The sequence below is a fragment of the Staurois parvus genome, unplaced genomic scaffold (genome assembly GCF_062004578.1).
Source record: "Staurois parvus isolate SC_StPar_1 unplaced genomic scaffold, SC_StPar_1.0 ptg000115l, whole genome shotgun sequence".
Taxonomy (NCBI): Eukaryota; Metazoa; Chordata; class Amphibia; order Anura; family Ranidae; genus Staurois; species Staurois parvus.
Window position 1 is genome coordinate 2,299,746 of NW_028317911.1, and position 13,608 is coordinate 2,313,353.

Below are 13,608 nucleotides of genomic sequence, written 5' to 3' on the forward strand. Positions count from 1 at the left end.
TGACTAGTTTAAAGAGCCTAATTTCTTTTTTGTTAGAAAGCTGTGAAAGGATTTCACTCAGGCTTGAGATATTTCTTCTCACTTCATGTTGCATGGGCTAGAAAGCAAAAGGAAATTTCCCCAATGGCATACGTAGCAAAATATGCTTTCCTGGCTGCAAAAATGATCTGGCTTTAGATATGAGGTGTGACAATTTAATTCCCGGAGTGCCTGTGGGCTAACACTGTGTTGGTGGGGTCACACAGCCATTCGCGCTCACCTGGCTCGCAGACCAGTTGACCAAGTCTTTACAGAGTAGTAGAAGAAATAACAACACTGTGTGTGCGTTTTGTGGTGTTGGTGGAAAATGAGTGACAGGAATCTGGAGCAGTGAATTAACATCAAAGTTTGCATAAAATTGGCAAAAGTGCGAGTGAAACTTTAGCTCTGTTACAGCAGACTTATGATGAACATTCCATGAAGAAATCGAGTGTCTTGGAATGGCATAGGAAGTTTAAAGCAATTCTAAAGGTATATTATTTTTTTTTTGTAAAATAACAAACATGTTATACTTACCTGCTGTGTGCAGTGCTCCTGGCTCTTTTCTGTCGGGCGCCCCCATAGCAAGCAGCTTGCGGTGGGGGCACCTGAGCAGGCTGTTCCTAAGCCGCTGCGCCATGTGTCCATTCACACATGGAGCAGTGGCCTGGCCCTGCCTCCTCTCTCTCCTCATTGGCTGACTGGCTGTGATTGACAGCAGCGGGAGCCAATGGCTATCACTTGCTGTCTCAGCCAATAAGGAGGTAGAAACCTGGGACAGCTGAGGCTGTTGTGGACATCAATGGATCGAGATGGGGCTCAGGTAAGTAATGAGGGGGCTGGGGGCACTGCTGCACACAGGTGTTTTTTTTTTTTTTTTTTACCTTTTCATATATAGAAAAAAAAACCTTGAGCCTTTGCAACCACTTTAACCTCCCTGGCGGTATTCCCGAGTGTAGCTCGGGGTAAAGTTTCAGTACCAAAAGCGGTAACCCCGAGCTACACTCGGGCTTACCATGTGGCGTTGCACAGGGATTCCCTACAACGCTTACCCTGTCCTTCGCTCCCGCGATGCGTCCCATGCAGCGTCCCCGGCCATCTCCTCCGGCCGATGCCGGCATCTGGGTTCCATGTTCCGGTCCCTGTGACGTCGGGACATACGGGCGCCGGAAGCGGCGGCAAATTTGAAAATTTAAAAAAATGACATTTTTTTTAAAAACTATTATTTCATAGCAAAACATTCCTGTATCAAAGCATTTCACATACATTTTGTCCATACTGCTTTTGTCCTGTGCCCTGCCTGCATTTTGACTGTTCTTTCTACCTGGAAACTTAGAAAAGTCCACGGCGTCCAAAAAGCGTCCCTTTAGGTCAAAATCGGTTTTAGACCGGCTGGAGAACAGCGATAGTAAATCAGAACCACTTGCAGAATTGAGTGATAATGATTCGTGGGGAAATTCATCATCAGACACTGAAAATGATTTTGCGACTAAGCTCAGTGATGTGCGAACTTGGCGCTATATTTCAAATTTCAGTGTTTTTGGTTTGATTATATTATTGAATTAAATTTATTATTATTATATTATTTTTTATGAGTATTTATTAAGTAATTACTAAGAATTGCAGGCCTACAATATATAATGCCAAATTTCCATGCAAAAAAATAGTACCGCTTTTGGTACAAAATTCCTGACATAATCATACTGCCAGGGAGGTTAAAGAGGAAGTAAACTCTCACTGGACACTTGTATCTACAGGTAAGCGTATAATAAAGCTTACCTGTAGGTACAAGAAATATCTCCTAAACATTCACCGTTTAGGAGATGTTCAGTGTCCCTGCAGCTGATGACCTCACCGACACATGTGCTCTGAAGGGATGGCATACCTGTGCTGTTTTTTCAGAGCTCTGTGCTGTGGCCGAAAAGCCACACGCAGGTGGCCAGAACCCAGAAGAAAAACCGGGTGACGATGGAAACCCTGTCAGCAGTGACAGCGCTCCGCTGGAGGTCTTCGTTCTAAGGTAAGTCTTTCATAATGTGCTAGTATGTGATGCATACTAGCACATTATGGCACTATTTTACACGAGACATTTTTGAAAAAAAATTTTTGGGCAGTTTACTACCGCTTCAAGGAGGAGCGCGAAGATGTCCACGATGACGTAAGAAGTGGCCATCCAAAAACTCAAAGGATGGATCTAAATGAGTACAGAGTGCGAATGAGAGAAAGTTCCACAAAGATGGTGCCTCGATTTTTGACAGATCAGAAATTTCATCCAATCTTTTGAAGAATACAGAGGTGTATGATGGGGTATTTACCGGGCTGTTTTGAGAATTAAATTATCACACCTTGTAAACCTATTGATAAGGTGCTGGGGGGTTAATGGTAAGGCCCGGAAAAGTTAGCAGTTGCAGTATATGTGTACTCCATTTTCTCCCATATGAACCTGTGACTTATGTTTGTGTGAGTTTTGTACACGTCATCCATCATTAAAGGTAAGGTTTTGTTGTTTGAACACTACATCTTCGTTTATCTGAACCTTTCTTTTGAACATTGCCTCTTTAGTTCAACTCCTTTTTAATAGAGCTTATTTTTTCTTTGTTTAGCTACTCAGATTCAGACCTTATTAAATCAGCTTGGAACCAGTAAAGATTCAAGTAAACTTCAGCAGAACCTGTAAGTTGAATGTGATTTTTTTTTTTTTTTTTTTGCGCTTCTGCTTTTTACATTATAATTTCGATCCATCTTTGTTATTGCCTGATTATTCTGTTTCATACAAAATGAGCTGTAATGTATAAATAGCATTTGTCTTAATCATTACCTTTTAAAGGATATGTTCACCTTTTTAGACAAAAATAATAATTAAAATTTTTTTTAAAGGTCACAAAATGTGCATTTATTATTTTTGTCTACAGAAGCCTTGAAAGCATTGCACCAGCGATCAGTAGGTGGTGGTCCGCTGCTCTCAAAGGTGAACTACTCCTTTTTAAAGTAGAATTCCTGCTTTAATATCACATTAACTACTTCAGCTCCGGAAGGTTTTTACCCCCTTCTTGCCCATTTTTTGCTATTTAGCACTACGCTACTTTTAACTGGTAACTGAGCAGTCATGCAATGCTGTACCCAAGCAAAATTTATAATTTTTTTTTTCACACAAATAGCTTTCTTTTGGTGGTATTTGATCAACACTTGGGTATTTTTTATTTTATCAACAAAAGACCAAAAATTTTGAACAAAAACCCCCCAAAATAATATTTTTTACTTTGTGCTATAAAACGTATGAAATGGAAAAAAAATGTAATTTCTTCATTAAATTTAGGCCAAAATGCATTTTGCAACATGTCTTTGGTTAAAAAAAAAAACCCATTCGGTGTATATTGATTGGTTTGCATGAAAGTTTTTATAGCATCTACAAACTATGCTGTGTATATATTAATATTATGAAAATTTTTTTTTTTTTTTATACTACTATTGGCGGTGATCAGCAACTTTTATAGTGGGACTGTGCAGTGGGCAATTTGACTCTAATAGACACTGGGTGGCAACTGATTGACACTGTCATCGTCAGTGACACGAATACAGTGATCAGTGATCATATTAAACACTGTCACTGTACTATTGACACTGGCAGGGAAGGGTTTAACATCTTGGAGTAATCAAGGGGTTAGTGCGTGACTAACGTGTAATGTGTGTATTATGTGCTGCTTTTTACTAAATACCTTTGTTCCAGGAGAAGAAACCAGGAAAGTGTTCCCTCTGGACAGAACCCTGTGTTGTTTGTCAACACAGGGCTCTGGGTTGTGATTTTACACAGCCGATCAGCAGGTCCTGGCCATGAATCATTGGCTGGGACCTGCTGACAAACTCCCACTGTGTACAATCATGGGCACCTTGTTCGCAGAAAAGGCCAGCAACATTCAGGTATGTCGCTGTGCCCGTATGGGCCATCCATCCGTAGTAGATTGTGAGCAGGCAGTCCACAAGCGATTAAATAGATTTTGATTTTTTTTTTTTTGGCAAGCCAGCCCAAAGAAATTATATCCATTGTATAATGATGCGACTGTGCTGTAACGTACTGTAATAACATTAAATATTTACAGTAAGCAGTGTTGTGTTGTGGCAGTAGTATGGGAGACTTTATATCTGCTGCTGGGATAAATAATGAATGCTTCTCTGCCATTCAGCAGGAGCTCTGTATATTTATCAGTGAATACAAGGCTTCTTCTGGCTGCGGTGGAGAGGCGGGTGGACAACATCTTTAATTCCAGGAGTAGATGGGAAGTCCTGCTTACAGTTGTGCTGCCTACTGTATGTAGCTGATGCTACTACAGTATTACTGCGCACCAAGCGCTCACCCCATTATATAATGAAAATCATTTGTGTAGGCCAGCTTGTCCCAAAAAAACTATTTAAAGTGATAGCAAACCTGTAAAATTGTATTTTTAAGTCCAATTTTATTTTTGTAAATTTTATTCAGAGAGCAGATTCAACATTCCACAAATGTCTTGGCGAAGGAAACAAACACTTACTTGAAGGATCTTGCCTCGGTTCCTGCTCCACTGTCTCCGAATGAGCAGGTAAAAGCTGCTCCCCTTTTTCTTTTTTTTTTTTTTTCTTTTCTTTACAGGACAACTTTTGTAATTAATGCCTGTTCACTATTTCTCTAATTTACACAAAGTACAGAGATGTAAGAGGTTTCCTAAAGGTACAGTTTACTGCAGTTCTTGAGAATGTTGAGAGTTGGATTCTCCAAACATGGACTTGTCAGTACTGGAATTATAAGGGGGCAAAAGTGGCAACTGCCCCAGGCCGTCTTGACAGAAGGGGACCCCCGCTATACAAAAATAATATAAAACATTATATATGTCTAAAATCTATAATAATAAAAAGTACTTTCTAATATGAAATATATCTTGGGAAGTAATTGCCTGGCATAATCTGTAAAAGTTTTTACTATGGACCGGTATATTGTATCGTTTTTAAAAACAAAATTTGTCTCAAGCGAACCACAGAGTGCATACACTCTTAAGGAAGGTAGCCTTTGACAGCATATTTGTTTGTGCACACGTAGCCTCAGAATGACATTGTGTCATGCATTTTCAAAATGGGTGACTGTCATTGAGAATGTAAACTGTGTAAGAGGGGCGCCCCAGGCCCACAGAGGTCTGAATCTGGTCCTGACTCACATGCCAGGAATACACTTCTATTTTTCAAGGGAAGATTCAAGAAAAATGTGTACATTTTTCAGGGTACTGTTTAAGCACCAATAACAATTCTAGATCTTCCCTATAAGTTAGAAACCTTCACATTTTGTATTCAGTTCAACTTTAAAGCAGAACTGAAGCCCCGCTGTAAGGACCTGCAAGCAGTGCATGCTTCTGCAAAAAATTACCCCTACGTGCCTGCTCACTTCCTCCTCCGGCACTGTAAACTGAGCTGCACATGCACAGTTCAGCTTACAGTGCCGGGCCAGTCTTCGAGTGCCAAGATGACAGGCTCCTGCACATGTGCAGGAGTGACGTCATCCCCGACTGGCCAGTGAAGCGGCACAAAGAATGGAACACAGAAGAAGATGCCAGAGCAGGACCATTGGGCAGGTAAGTATGGAGAATTTAGTTCCTCTTTTAAAAGAACCTTGTCCGAATATAAATATTGTAACTAGAAGAAGAAGAGCCAAGAACCACAACCATGAAAATCTTCCAGTAAAAATCTTTAAAGGAGAAGTACAGCCAAAGTTCTTTTGTCTGTACTTCTGTGGTTTGCAGGAGTGCAGTTCGCTCTGCGCTCATGCGACCTGTTTTCAGGTTGACGTCACTCAGCCTGTCCAGGCTGGGGAGAGATCCTGACTTCAAAGTCGGGATCCACCCCAGAGTCTGGATTGGCACCTGGTTCAGCCTCTCAGCGAGCTGCTGAGAGCCTGAGCCAGCTGCTCCCTCCACAGGGGGCAGAGCAGACAGCAGAGACTGACAGTAGCTGCTCTCTGCTCAGAGCGGCTGTGAGAACTCAGGAAGCATGTGAGTTCTCACACTTAGAGCTGGTGGGGAACAGATGCAGCATCGGAGTGAGTATAAATGGGGGGAAAATTTTTTTTTTTTCTTAAATATAGCAAATATGGTTCAGGAGCTCAAAGATGTCCCATTCGGCAACTCCAGGGGTTGTGGGAATAGCTGGTTGTTCTAGGTTACCATCTTCAACTAAGCTTCTGAATTAGCAAGTTCAAAACATTTTGTAGCCATGTTGTATGCTGACGGCACCTTTTGGCCCACCGTAAAGTGGATCTGTGAGTTGCTTTGCAAGTCTTCATAAATTAATTCCTGTCAAGTCACAGCATTATCCTTTTTCAGAAATGTTCCACCTGTTGCAAAAAAAAGCAATGCTTGAGCCCCAATCTGTGACCTATGAATGAATTTCAAAGCATCCTATGATTGGCTGAGATGGAAATTGTGACACCATTAACCTACCTCTCTACCTCAGTCAATCGGAGGAAGCTTTGTATTCGTTCATAGAATACAAAGCTTCCTCTGAATGGCTGAGCAGTGCTCAGCCCAACTCCATTTTTGTTCTGGGAGTGGGATAGGAAGTTCTTGTCCCGCTGCTGCAACACAGCACTGTTTACTGTGTGTAGCTGAGGCTATATCATGCACACAGTTGCTGCATCTGTTAGTGAAGAAAATAGTTTGTGTGGGCCAGCTTGGTCCAGACAAACTATTTTAAGTTAAATGATACTTGGAGTAGAGGGTTAGCCAGGATGATGCCTCATGAAAGCTAGTGCCTTCTTCCAGGAGAGAAAGGTACATGAAATCATTGTCAGGGAAAGAACTGTGATCTCTGTGAGAGGTAATAAATACCTGTAGTATCACAATGACACAACACTTAGCTTGCTGCTTTTTATTTTTTTAACAAATTTTATTTAGGTTTGCTGGTTTATAAAAACAAACACATAAAAGACAGAGTTTTGCTAAATCAGAGGGTAGATGTAGATGTATCCAGCATGGAGGACACTTAACGATTTCCTGTGCTGAGGGAGGGGGGGGCATAAAATGTCTGAAGGCATGGACATAACATAAAAATATTTGAGATAATTGGTCCACTTTAATGGAAGCTAGAGACAGCCCTTTTTTATTTTAAGTTTGGATATTTTTCTTTTAAAGTTCTTCACCTTCTGCATTTATCATATTATTTCCTCTTGCAGAAATGTGTGTTTATAACTATTGTTCTACAGTGATATCTCCCCTATTTTAATCTTGCAGCGTCAGCAGAAACTGCAGAAGGAACGTCTTATGAATGATTTCTCTGCTGCACTGAACCGTTTCCAAGCTGTCCAGAGACAAGTGTCTGAGAAGGAAAAGGAGACTGTTGCTCGTGCAAGAGCTGGATCACGTCTATTGGTATGTACAATGCTAGTCACGGATGGCTATATTACTTATATACTGTAGCCACAGTGAGATTATCAGCCAGCTTTAATAGAGCAGTATATAAAGTACAGTAATGCAAAGTGAGTGCCTTTTTAAAGTGGTTGTAAGCCCTTACATACAGTGGATAAAATAAGTATTGAACAAGTCGCCATTTTTCTCGGTAAATATATTTCTAAAAGTGCTATTGACATGAAATTGTCACCACATGTTGGTAACAACTTATGCAATCTATACATACTGAGAAACCAAAACACAGAAGATCAGAAATCCCCAGCAATGGATTTTTGCGTAATGAGCATGCATACAGGCCATGGTGGTTGAGTGCATTACTTATTTTCTTTGAAACAATTGTACCTGATAATTCCTGGTCTTTCTGAAGCGCTCCACAAGTGCTCCTTGGCTCTTGGACACACCTTCTGATAATTATTTTCACTCCTCTATTAGATGTCTTGTGAGAAACACATGGGCGTGGCAGGTTTATGGTGAGATGTTCTTTCCACTTCCAGATTATAGCCCCAACAGTGCTCACTGGAACATTCAGAAGTCTTAGAAATCCTTCTGTAACCAATGCCATCAGTATATTTTTACAACAATAAGGTTGTGAAGGTCTTGAGAGAGCTCTTTGCTTTTAACCATCATGAGATGTTTCTTGTGTGACACCTTGATAATGAGACCTTCTTTTTTTTTTTTTTTACCCATCAGTTGAGACTGAACCAGCTGATATTAATTTGCACTGACAAGGGGCAGGATTGCTTTCAAATTACTGATAGATTTCAGCTGGTGTCTTGGCTTTCCATGCCTTTTTTTTGCACCTCCCTTTCTTCAAGTTTCCAATACTTTCCCTGTGTTGTTCCATTTTAATACACATATCTTAATTTCTGAACGTATTTGTTTTGGTTTCTTTGTATGTATGGATTGCATAGGTTGTTACTGACGTGGTAAAAATGGTGACATACTTATTATACCTGCTGTATACCAAGTGAAGTGACTGGTCTCAGGTGATACACCAGAAATAAAACCAATCCTCCTACATATGTTGTACCTGTTTATATCCTGTCTTCTCTTGTCTGCACCTATTTGAAATACTGAATTTACTGCTTCTCTGAGAGCTTAGCAAAAAGTGGTTGGAGAGTACACTCTACACTCTGCAGAGCTCAGTGAGAAGAGGTCTGATAGCTGATTGGAGGGAAGAGACACACCCCCTCCACACAGCTTACAGGAACAGAGCTGAGGCTGTCAATCTGCTGGAGGTCCCTCCCCTGTCACCATGTTTCTCTTGGAGTCTGGCAAGTTTGTCAGAAATGACATGCTGATAGCAGAGGAATGAAGCGGCAGACAGACAGTGACACTTGGTGCTCTGGATACAGACAAATACACACTATGGAGGGATATTCTTTATTCATATGTCATGTCTGAGGTTTACAACCACTTTAAAATAGATGCAGGTAGACCACTTATTTTTAAGCAGCGGATAGCACTGAAAAATGGTATATCACTCTTGATCTACAAATACAGAGAATTTAAGAAATCTTAACTTGGTATTATTAGCATGACCACCCTTCTAGAAAACTGAGAATACCACACTTTCTTCTCTTAGGAGACAAGCATTTGCTTATGGGATTTTTTTCTGAACGGTTTTATTGTAAATCATACCCTCAAGTAGCAATTCCTGCATAACTAGTTTTTAATGTTAGTGTTTTCAGACAGAGGTCTTTATGTAAGCAGAAGATGGATACATTTGTTCCGAAGCTGTTAAAATGTCAGGTTTCTGTGCTATAAAAAGAGACAAAGATAAATAATTTCAGAACTTTTCCACTTTTAATGTAACCTATAAACTGTACAACTCAGTTGAACAACAAACTGAAATCTTTTAGGTGGACGGAAGTAAAAATAAAAAACTAAAATAATATGGTTGCATAAGTGTGCACGCCCTTAAACTAATATTTTGTTGAAGCACCTTTTGATTTTATTCCAGCACTCAGTCTTTTTGAGTATGAGTATATCAGCATGGCACATCTTGACTTGGCAATATTTGTCCACTCTTCCTTGCAAAAACACTCCAAATCTGTCAGATTGCGAGGGTATCTCCTGTGCACAGCCCTCCTCAGATCACCCCACAGATTTTCGATCGGATTCAGGTCTGGGCTCTGGCTGGGCCATTCCAAAACTTTAATCTTCTGGTGAAGCCATTCCTTTGTTGATTTGGATGTATGCTTTGGGTCATTGTCATGCTGTAAGATGCAGTTCCTCTTCATGTACCATGACTGGTATTTGGAACTGTTCATAATTCCCTCTACCTTGACTAATGCCCCAGTTCCAGCTGAAGAAAAACAGCCCCAAAGCATGATGCTGCCACCACCATTCTTCACTGTGGGTATGGTGTTCCTTTGGTGATGTGCAGTGTTGTTTTTGCGCCAAACATACCTTTTGGAATTATGGCCAAAAAGTTAAACCTTGGTTTCATCAGACCATAACACATTTTCTCACATGCTTTTGGGAGACTTCAGATGTTTGCTAAATTTAGCCGGGCTTGGATGTTTTTCTTTGTAAGAAAAGGCTTCGGTCTTGCCACTCTACCCCATAGCCCATTCATATGAAGAATACGGGAGATTGTCACGTGTACCACACAGCCAGTATTTGCAAGATATTCCTGCAGCTCCTGTAATGTTGCCGTAGGCCTCTTGGCAGCCTCTCAGACCAGGTGTGTTTTTTGTTTTTTTTAGTTTGTTTGTTTTTTTTATATCTTTTCATCAATTTTTGGAGGGCCGTCCAGTTCTTGGTAATGTCACTGTTGCGCCATATTTTCTCCACTTGACTGTCTTCACTGTGTTCCATGCTATATCGAATGCCGTGGAAATTCTTTTGTACCCTTCTCTTGACTGATACCTTTTAACAATAAGATCTCTCTGATCAGGGCTGACTTTTAAAAATGATTGGACCATGGTCAAACACATTCTTGGGCTCTGCAGAACATCACACCTGTCTCCTCTCTGCAGAACATCACACCTGTCTCCCCTCTTCCTGCCCTGCAGAGCATCACCCCTTCCTCCCGCCCCTTCCTCCCGCCCCTTCCTCCCTCCTCTTCCTCCCTCCTCTTCCTCCCACCCCTTCCTCCCTCCTCCCAGCCCTGCAGAGCACGTGATGAACAGAGCTCCGACTAATTTGTTCTGCAGGGCTGAGAGGAGGGAGGCAGGTGTGATACCTGCCTCCCTCCTCCCAGCCCTGCTAAAGGCCTGCACGTGATGAACAGAGCTCTGACCGATTTTGCTCTGCAGGGCTGGGAGGAGGGAGGCAGGTGTGATACCTGCCTTCCTCCTCCCAGCCCTGCATAGCAAATCACACCTGCCTCCCTCCTCCCAGCCCTGCAGACCATCACATGCGAAAAGATATTTTGCAAGGCTGGGAGAGGGCATACAAAGCACTGTCAGTAAACTAAGCCCCCCCCCCCCCCCCATACCATGGAGCTCTTCAGATCCACCGCCACATGGCTGGAAAAGCTCTGTCAGAGCTCTGTTCTTCAGCGGTGCTACCACCTTCTCCACCCGGAGGACAAGGTAGGAACTGCAGCAAACCAGGAGGAAAGGACAAGGCTTTAATCACAGGCACTTTAAATGATGGCAGGTGTGTACTGACTCCTATTTAACATGATTTTGAATGTGATTGCTTAATTCTGAACACAGCTACATCCCCAATTATAAGAGGGTGTGCACACTTATGCAACTACATTATTTTAGTTTTTTAAGTTTACTTCCCCCATAAAAGGTTTCAATTGAATTCTACAGTTTTTTTATAGGTCAAATTTAAGGTGGAAATAGTTCTGAAATGATTTATCTTTGCCTCATTTTTTTTTTTACGCCACAGAAACATGACATTTTAACAGGGGTGTGTATAGACTTTTTTTATATCCACTGTATATTGGACAGCATTTGTTCATCACTGATAATATTGCTTTACAGGATATGATTCAGCCAAGAGATTTATTTATTTAAAAAAATTACCAAGCTTTTCATACTATCAAACTGCATGTACATTCGTTCTGCCTGAATGAGGGGAAAAAATTTAATGGCCTTAGGCTATTTTCTCTCCATGTCAAATAATACTGCATTATGGCCACTAGATGGAGCTGACGAAAATAGGAATAAAGTCACAGGATAACTAGCTCTGAATTTTTCTCTTTCAACATGGAGGTATTATAACCCCACCTACTTTCTCATAATAATTATCTCCTTAATGTTCAATTCCCAAACAAATGTCACAAAAATGTGTAATTTTATATTAATCAAATTTTAGCAGCTTAAGCAAATTGCACAGAGAGCTGACACCCTTAACCACTTAGTGACTGAGGGTAAAACAAATGTTAATGCCTGAACACAATTTTGCAACTTTGACATGCGTTAGTTTTTTTAAGAAAAAATTTATTTTTTTTTTTCGTTTGTTTTTTGGGTTTTTTTTTATTTCAGTTTAGCGGTATATTTGTTACGATTACCATAATTTACCACCAAAGAACAACCCAAAATAAATTCCCCTGCTCCTTACAATCCCAGCGATACTGACCCCCGACCTTTTGGACCCTACATACAGTGTACCTTCCTCTCCATTCAAGAAAGTAAACAGGGGCGGGTAGTGCAGCGACTGATCAGACTAATTAGAGGCTATTGCCATGATCAGGTGACCCGGAACCAGGAGTCCGGGGGGGTCCTGATCATTTGTGTGAGACCTGGGGCTTCCAGTGAGAACCCAGTCTCTATGCTGGGAGCACACCCAGCACCTCCTAGATCCAGCCATGGGGAAGAGTAGGGAAACCAGCAGCCGTGGCTGTGCCCTAAGCAGCAGTGTGCCGTAGGTGGCTGCCTAGTTCGTGTAGTGGTAGCACCTGCCCTGCCTGTCACTTTCAATGACATGTAATAAATAGACTTTTATGTGTAAATGTTGGTGATCTGCTGTGTATTTGAAATGGCCAGGGTCCCCCAAGGTCTAAATCCAGCCCCACCTCAAATGGCTTCTTTTCCTCCTCTCCTCCTTTTTGACAGCTATTAAAACTCCCGGTTATCACCACCCTGAAGCTGATGTTATTTTTAAGGCATAATAATCTGCGTGGTCTAAACTTACCATGATTGTAAGTAGTTTTTACAAACTTGTTGATGGCAAAAATAGATTTCAAATATTGAACATTACACTAAGGGCACAAGGGTTTGCGTTGAATCTACGTCATATATTTTGTTTTTTTTTTGCAATTACTAAAAGGTGTTTGTATCTCAGGTTGCTATACACTTGCTAAAATTAAAATCCTTTTTCTTGTTTTAAATTAGGGAGATGAAAGGCAGAAGGAAGAGCAGCTTGTTTCGTTTGACAAGTAAGTAACTGCAGGAAAAACACACATAGTTTTATGATTCCTGTAATTGTGCGGTATATGAATAATTCTTTATAAATTGTGCTATGAACTCTGGGCCAGAAAAACAAACGCGTTCGAACCATGTTGAGTCACTTGCCATAAGTCTTGTAGAATCCTGGTTCTGTCTGTGATAAAACACTACTATTGATGTTGACGTTCTGACTTCTACAGCTGCTTTGTTTCTCCAAAAAAAATAACACAGTTATCCAGAATTCCTCAAACCTGATGACGTTTGTCCAGTCAGTCATGTATTGGTGTTTCTTTAGTGGTTTATCATCTCATGCAGACAAAAGTAAAACTTTGTGTAGCCCAATATTGGTTGTTATACTCCCAGTTGTATTGCCAGATTAAGCCCTGGTTCACACTGGTGCGACTTGTCATGCGATTTGACCATTCCAAATCGCATGACAAGGCGCACCCCATTTCCGGCAATGGAACTGTTCAGATCGCCATGGCTCAAGTCAAAGCAATTCGGAAAAAGATTCCTGCGCTACCTTTTTTTTTTTTTTTTTTTTAAAGACTACTGTTATATGAAGTTGCAAGCTGCAATGAAATCCACAGTGCAAATTGCACTGATATGTGGCTTTGAAATCGTACTGAAATAATGCGATTTCAAAGCCGCACCAATGTAAACTGGAACCGGAGCTAAATGTCTGTAAAGTGGAGAATTGCATTTATGGTGCAGACTACTTGGTGCCTCCCATTGCCAAAAGCCAGCTTTCACATACAAACATTGTGATGAGGTTGGCTCTACTCAGCTATAATTGTTACCATAATACAGTGAAG

At 41.0% G+C, this 13,608-nt stretch overlaps 1 protein-coding gene across 1 annotated transcript in view; it reads left to right on the forward strand.

Moving 5' to 3' along the window:
- STX12 (syntaxin 12) overlaps positions 1-13,608 on the forward strand; it is a 36,612-nt gene that overhangs the window by 11,866 nt on the left and 11,138 nt on the right. The window contains exons 2-5 of the mRNA XM_089671928.1: positions 2,622-2,691; positions 4,493-4,592; positions 7,266-7,403; positions 12,740-12,783. Coding sequence (XP_089528054.1) covers positions 2,622-2,691; positions 4,493-4,592; positions 7,266-7,403; positions 12,740-12,783 — 352 coding nt within the window. The remainder of the gene's footprint in view (positions 1-2,621; positions 2,692-4,492; positions 4,593-7,265; positions 7,404-12,739; positions 12,784-13,608) is intronic.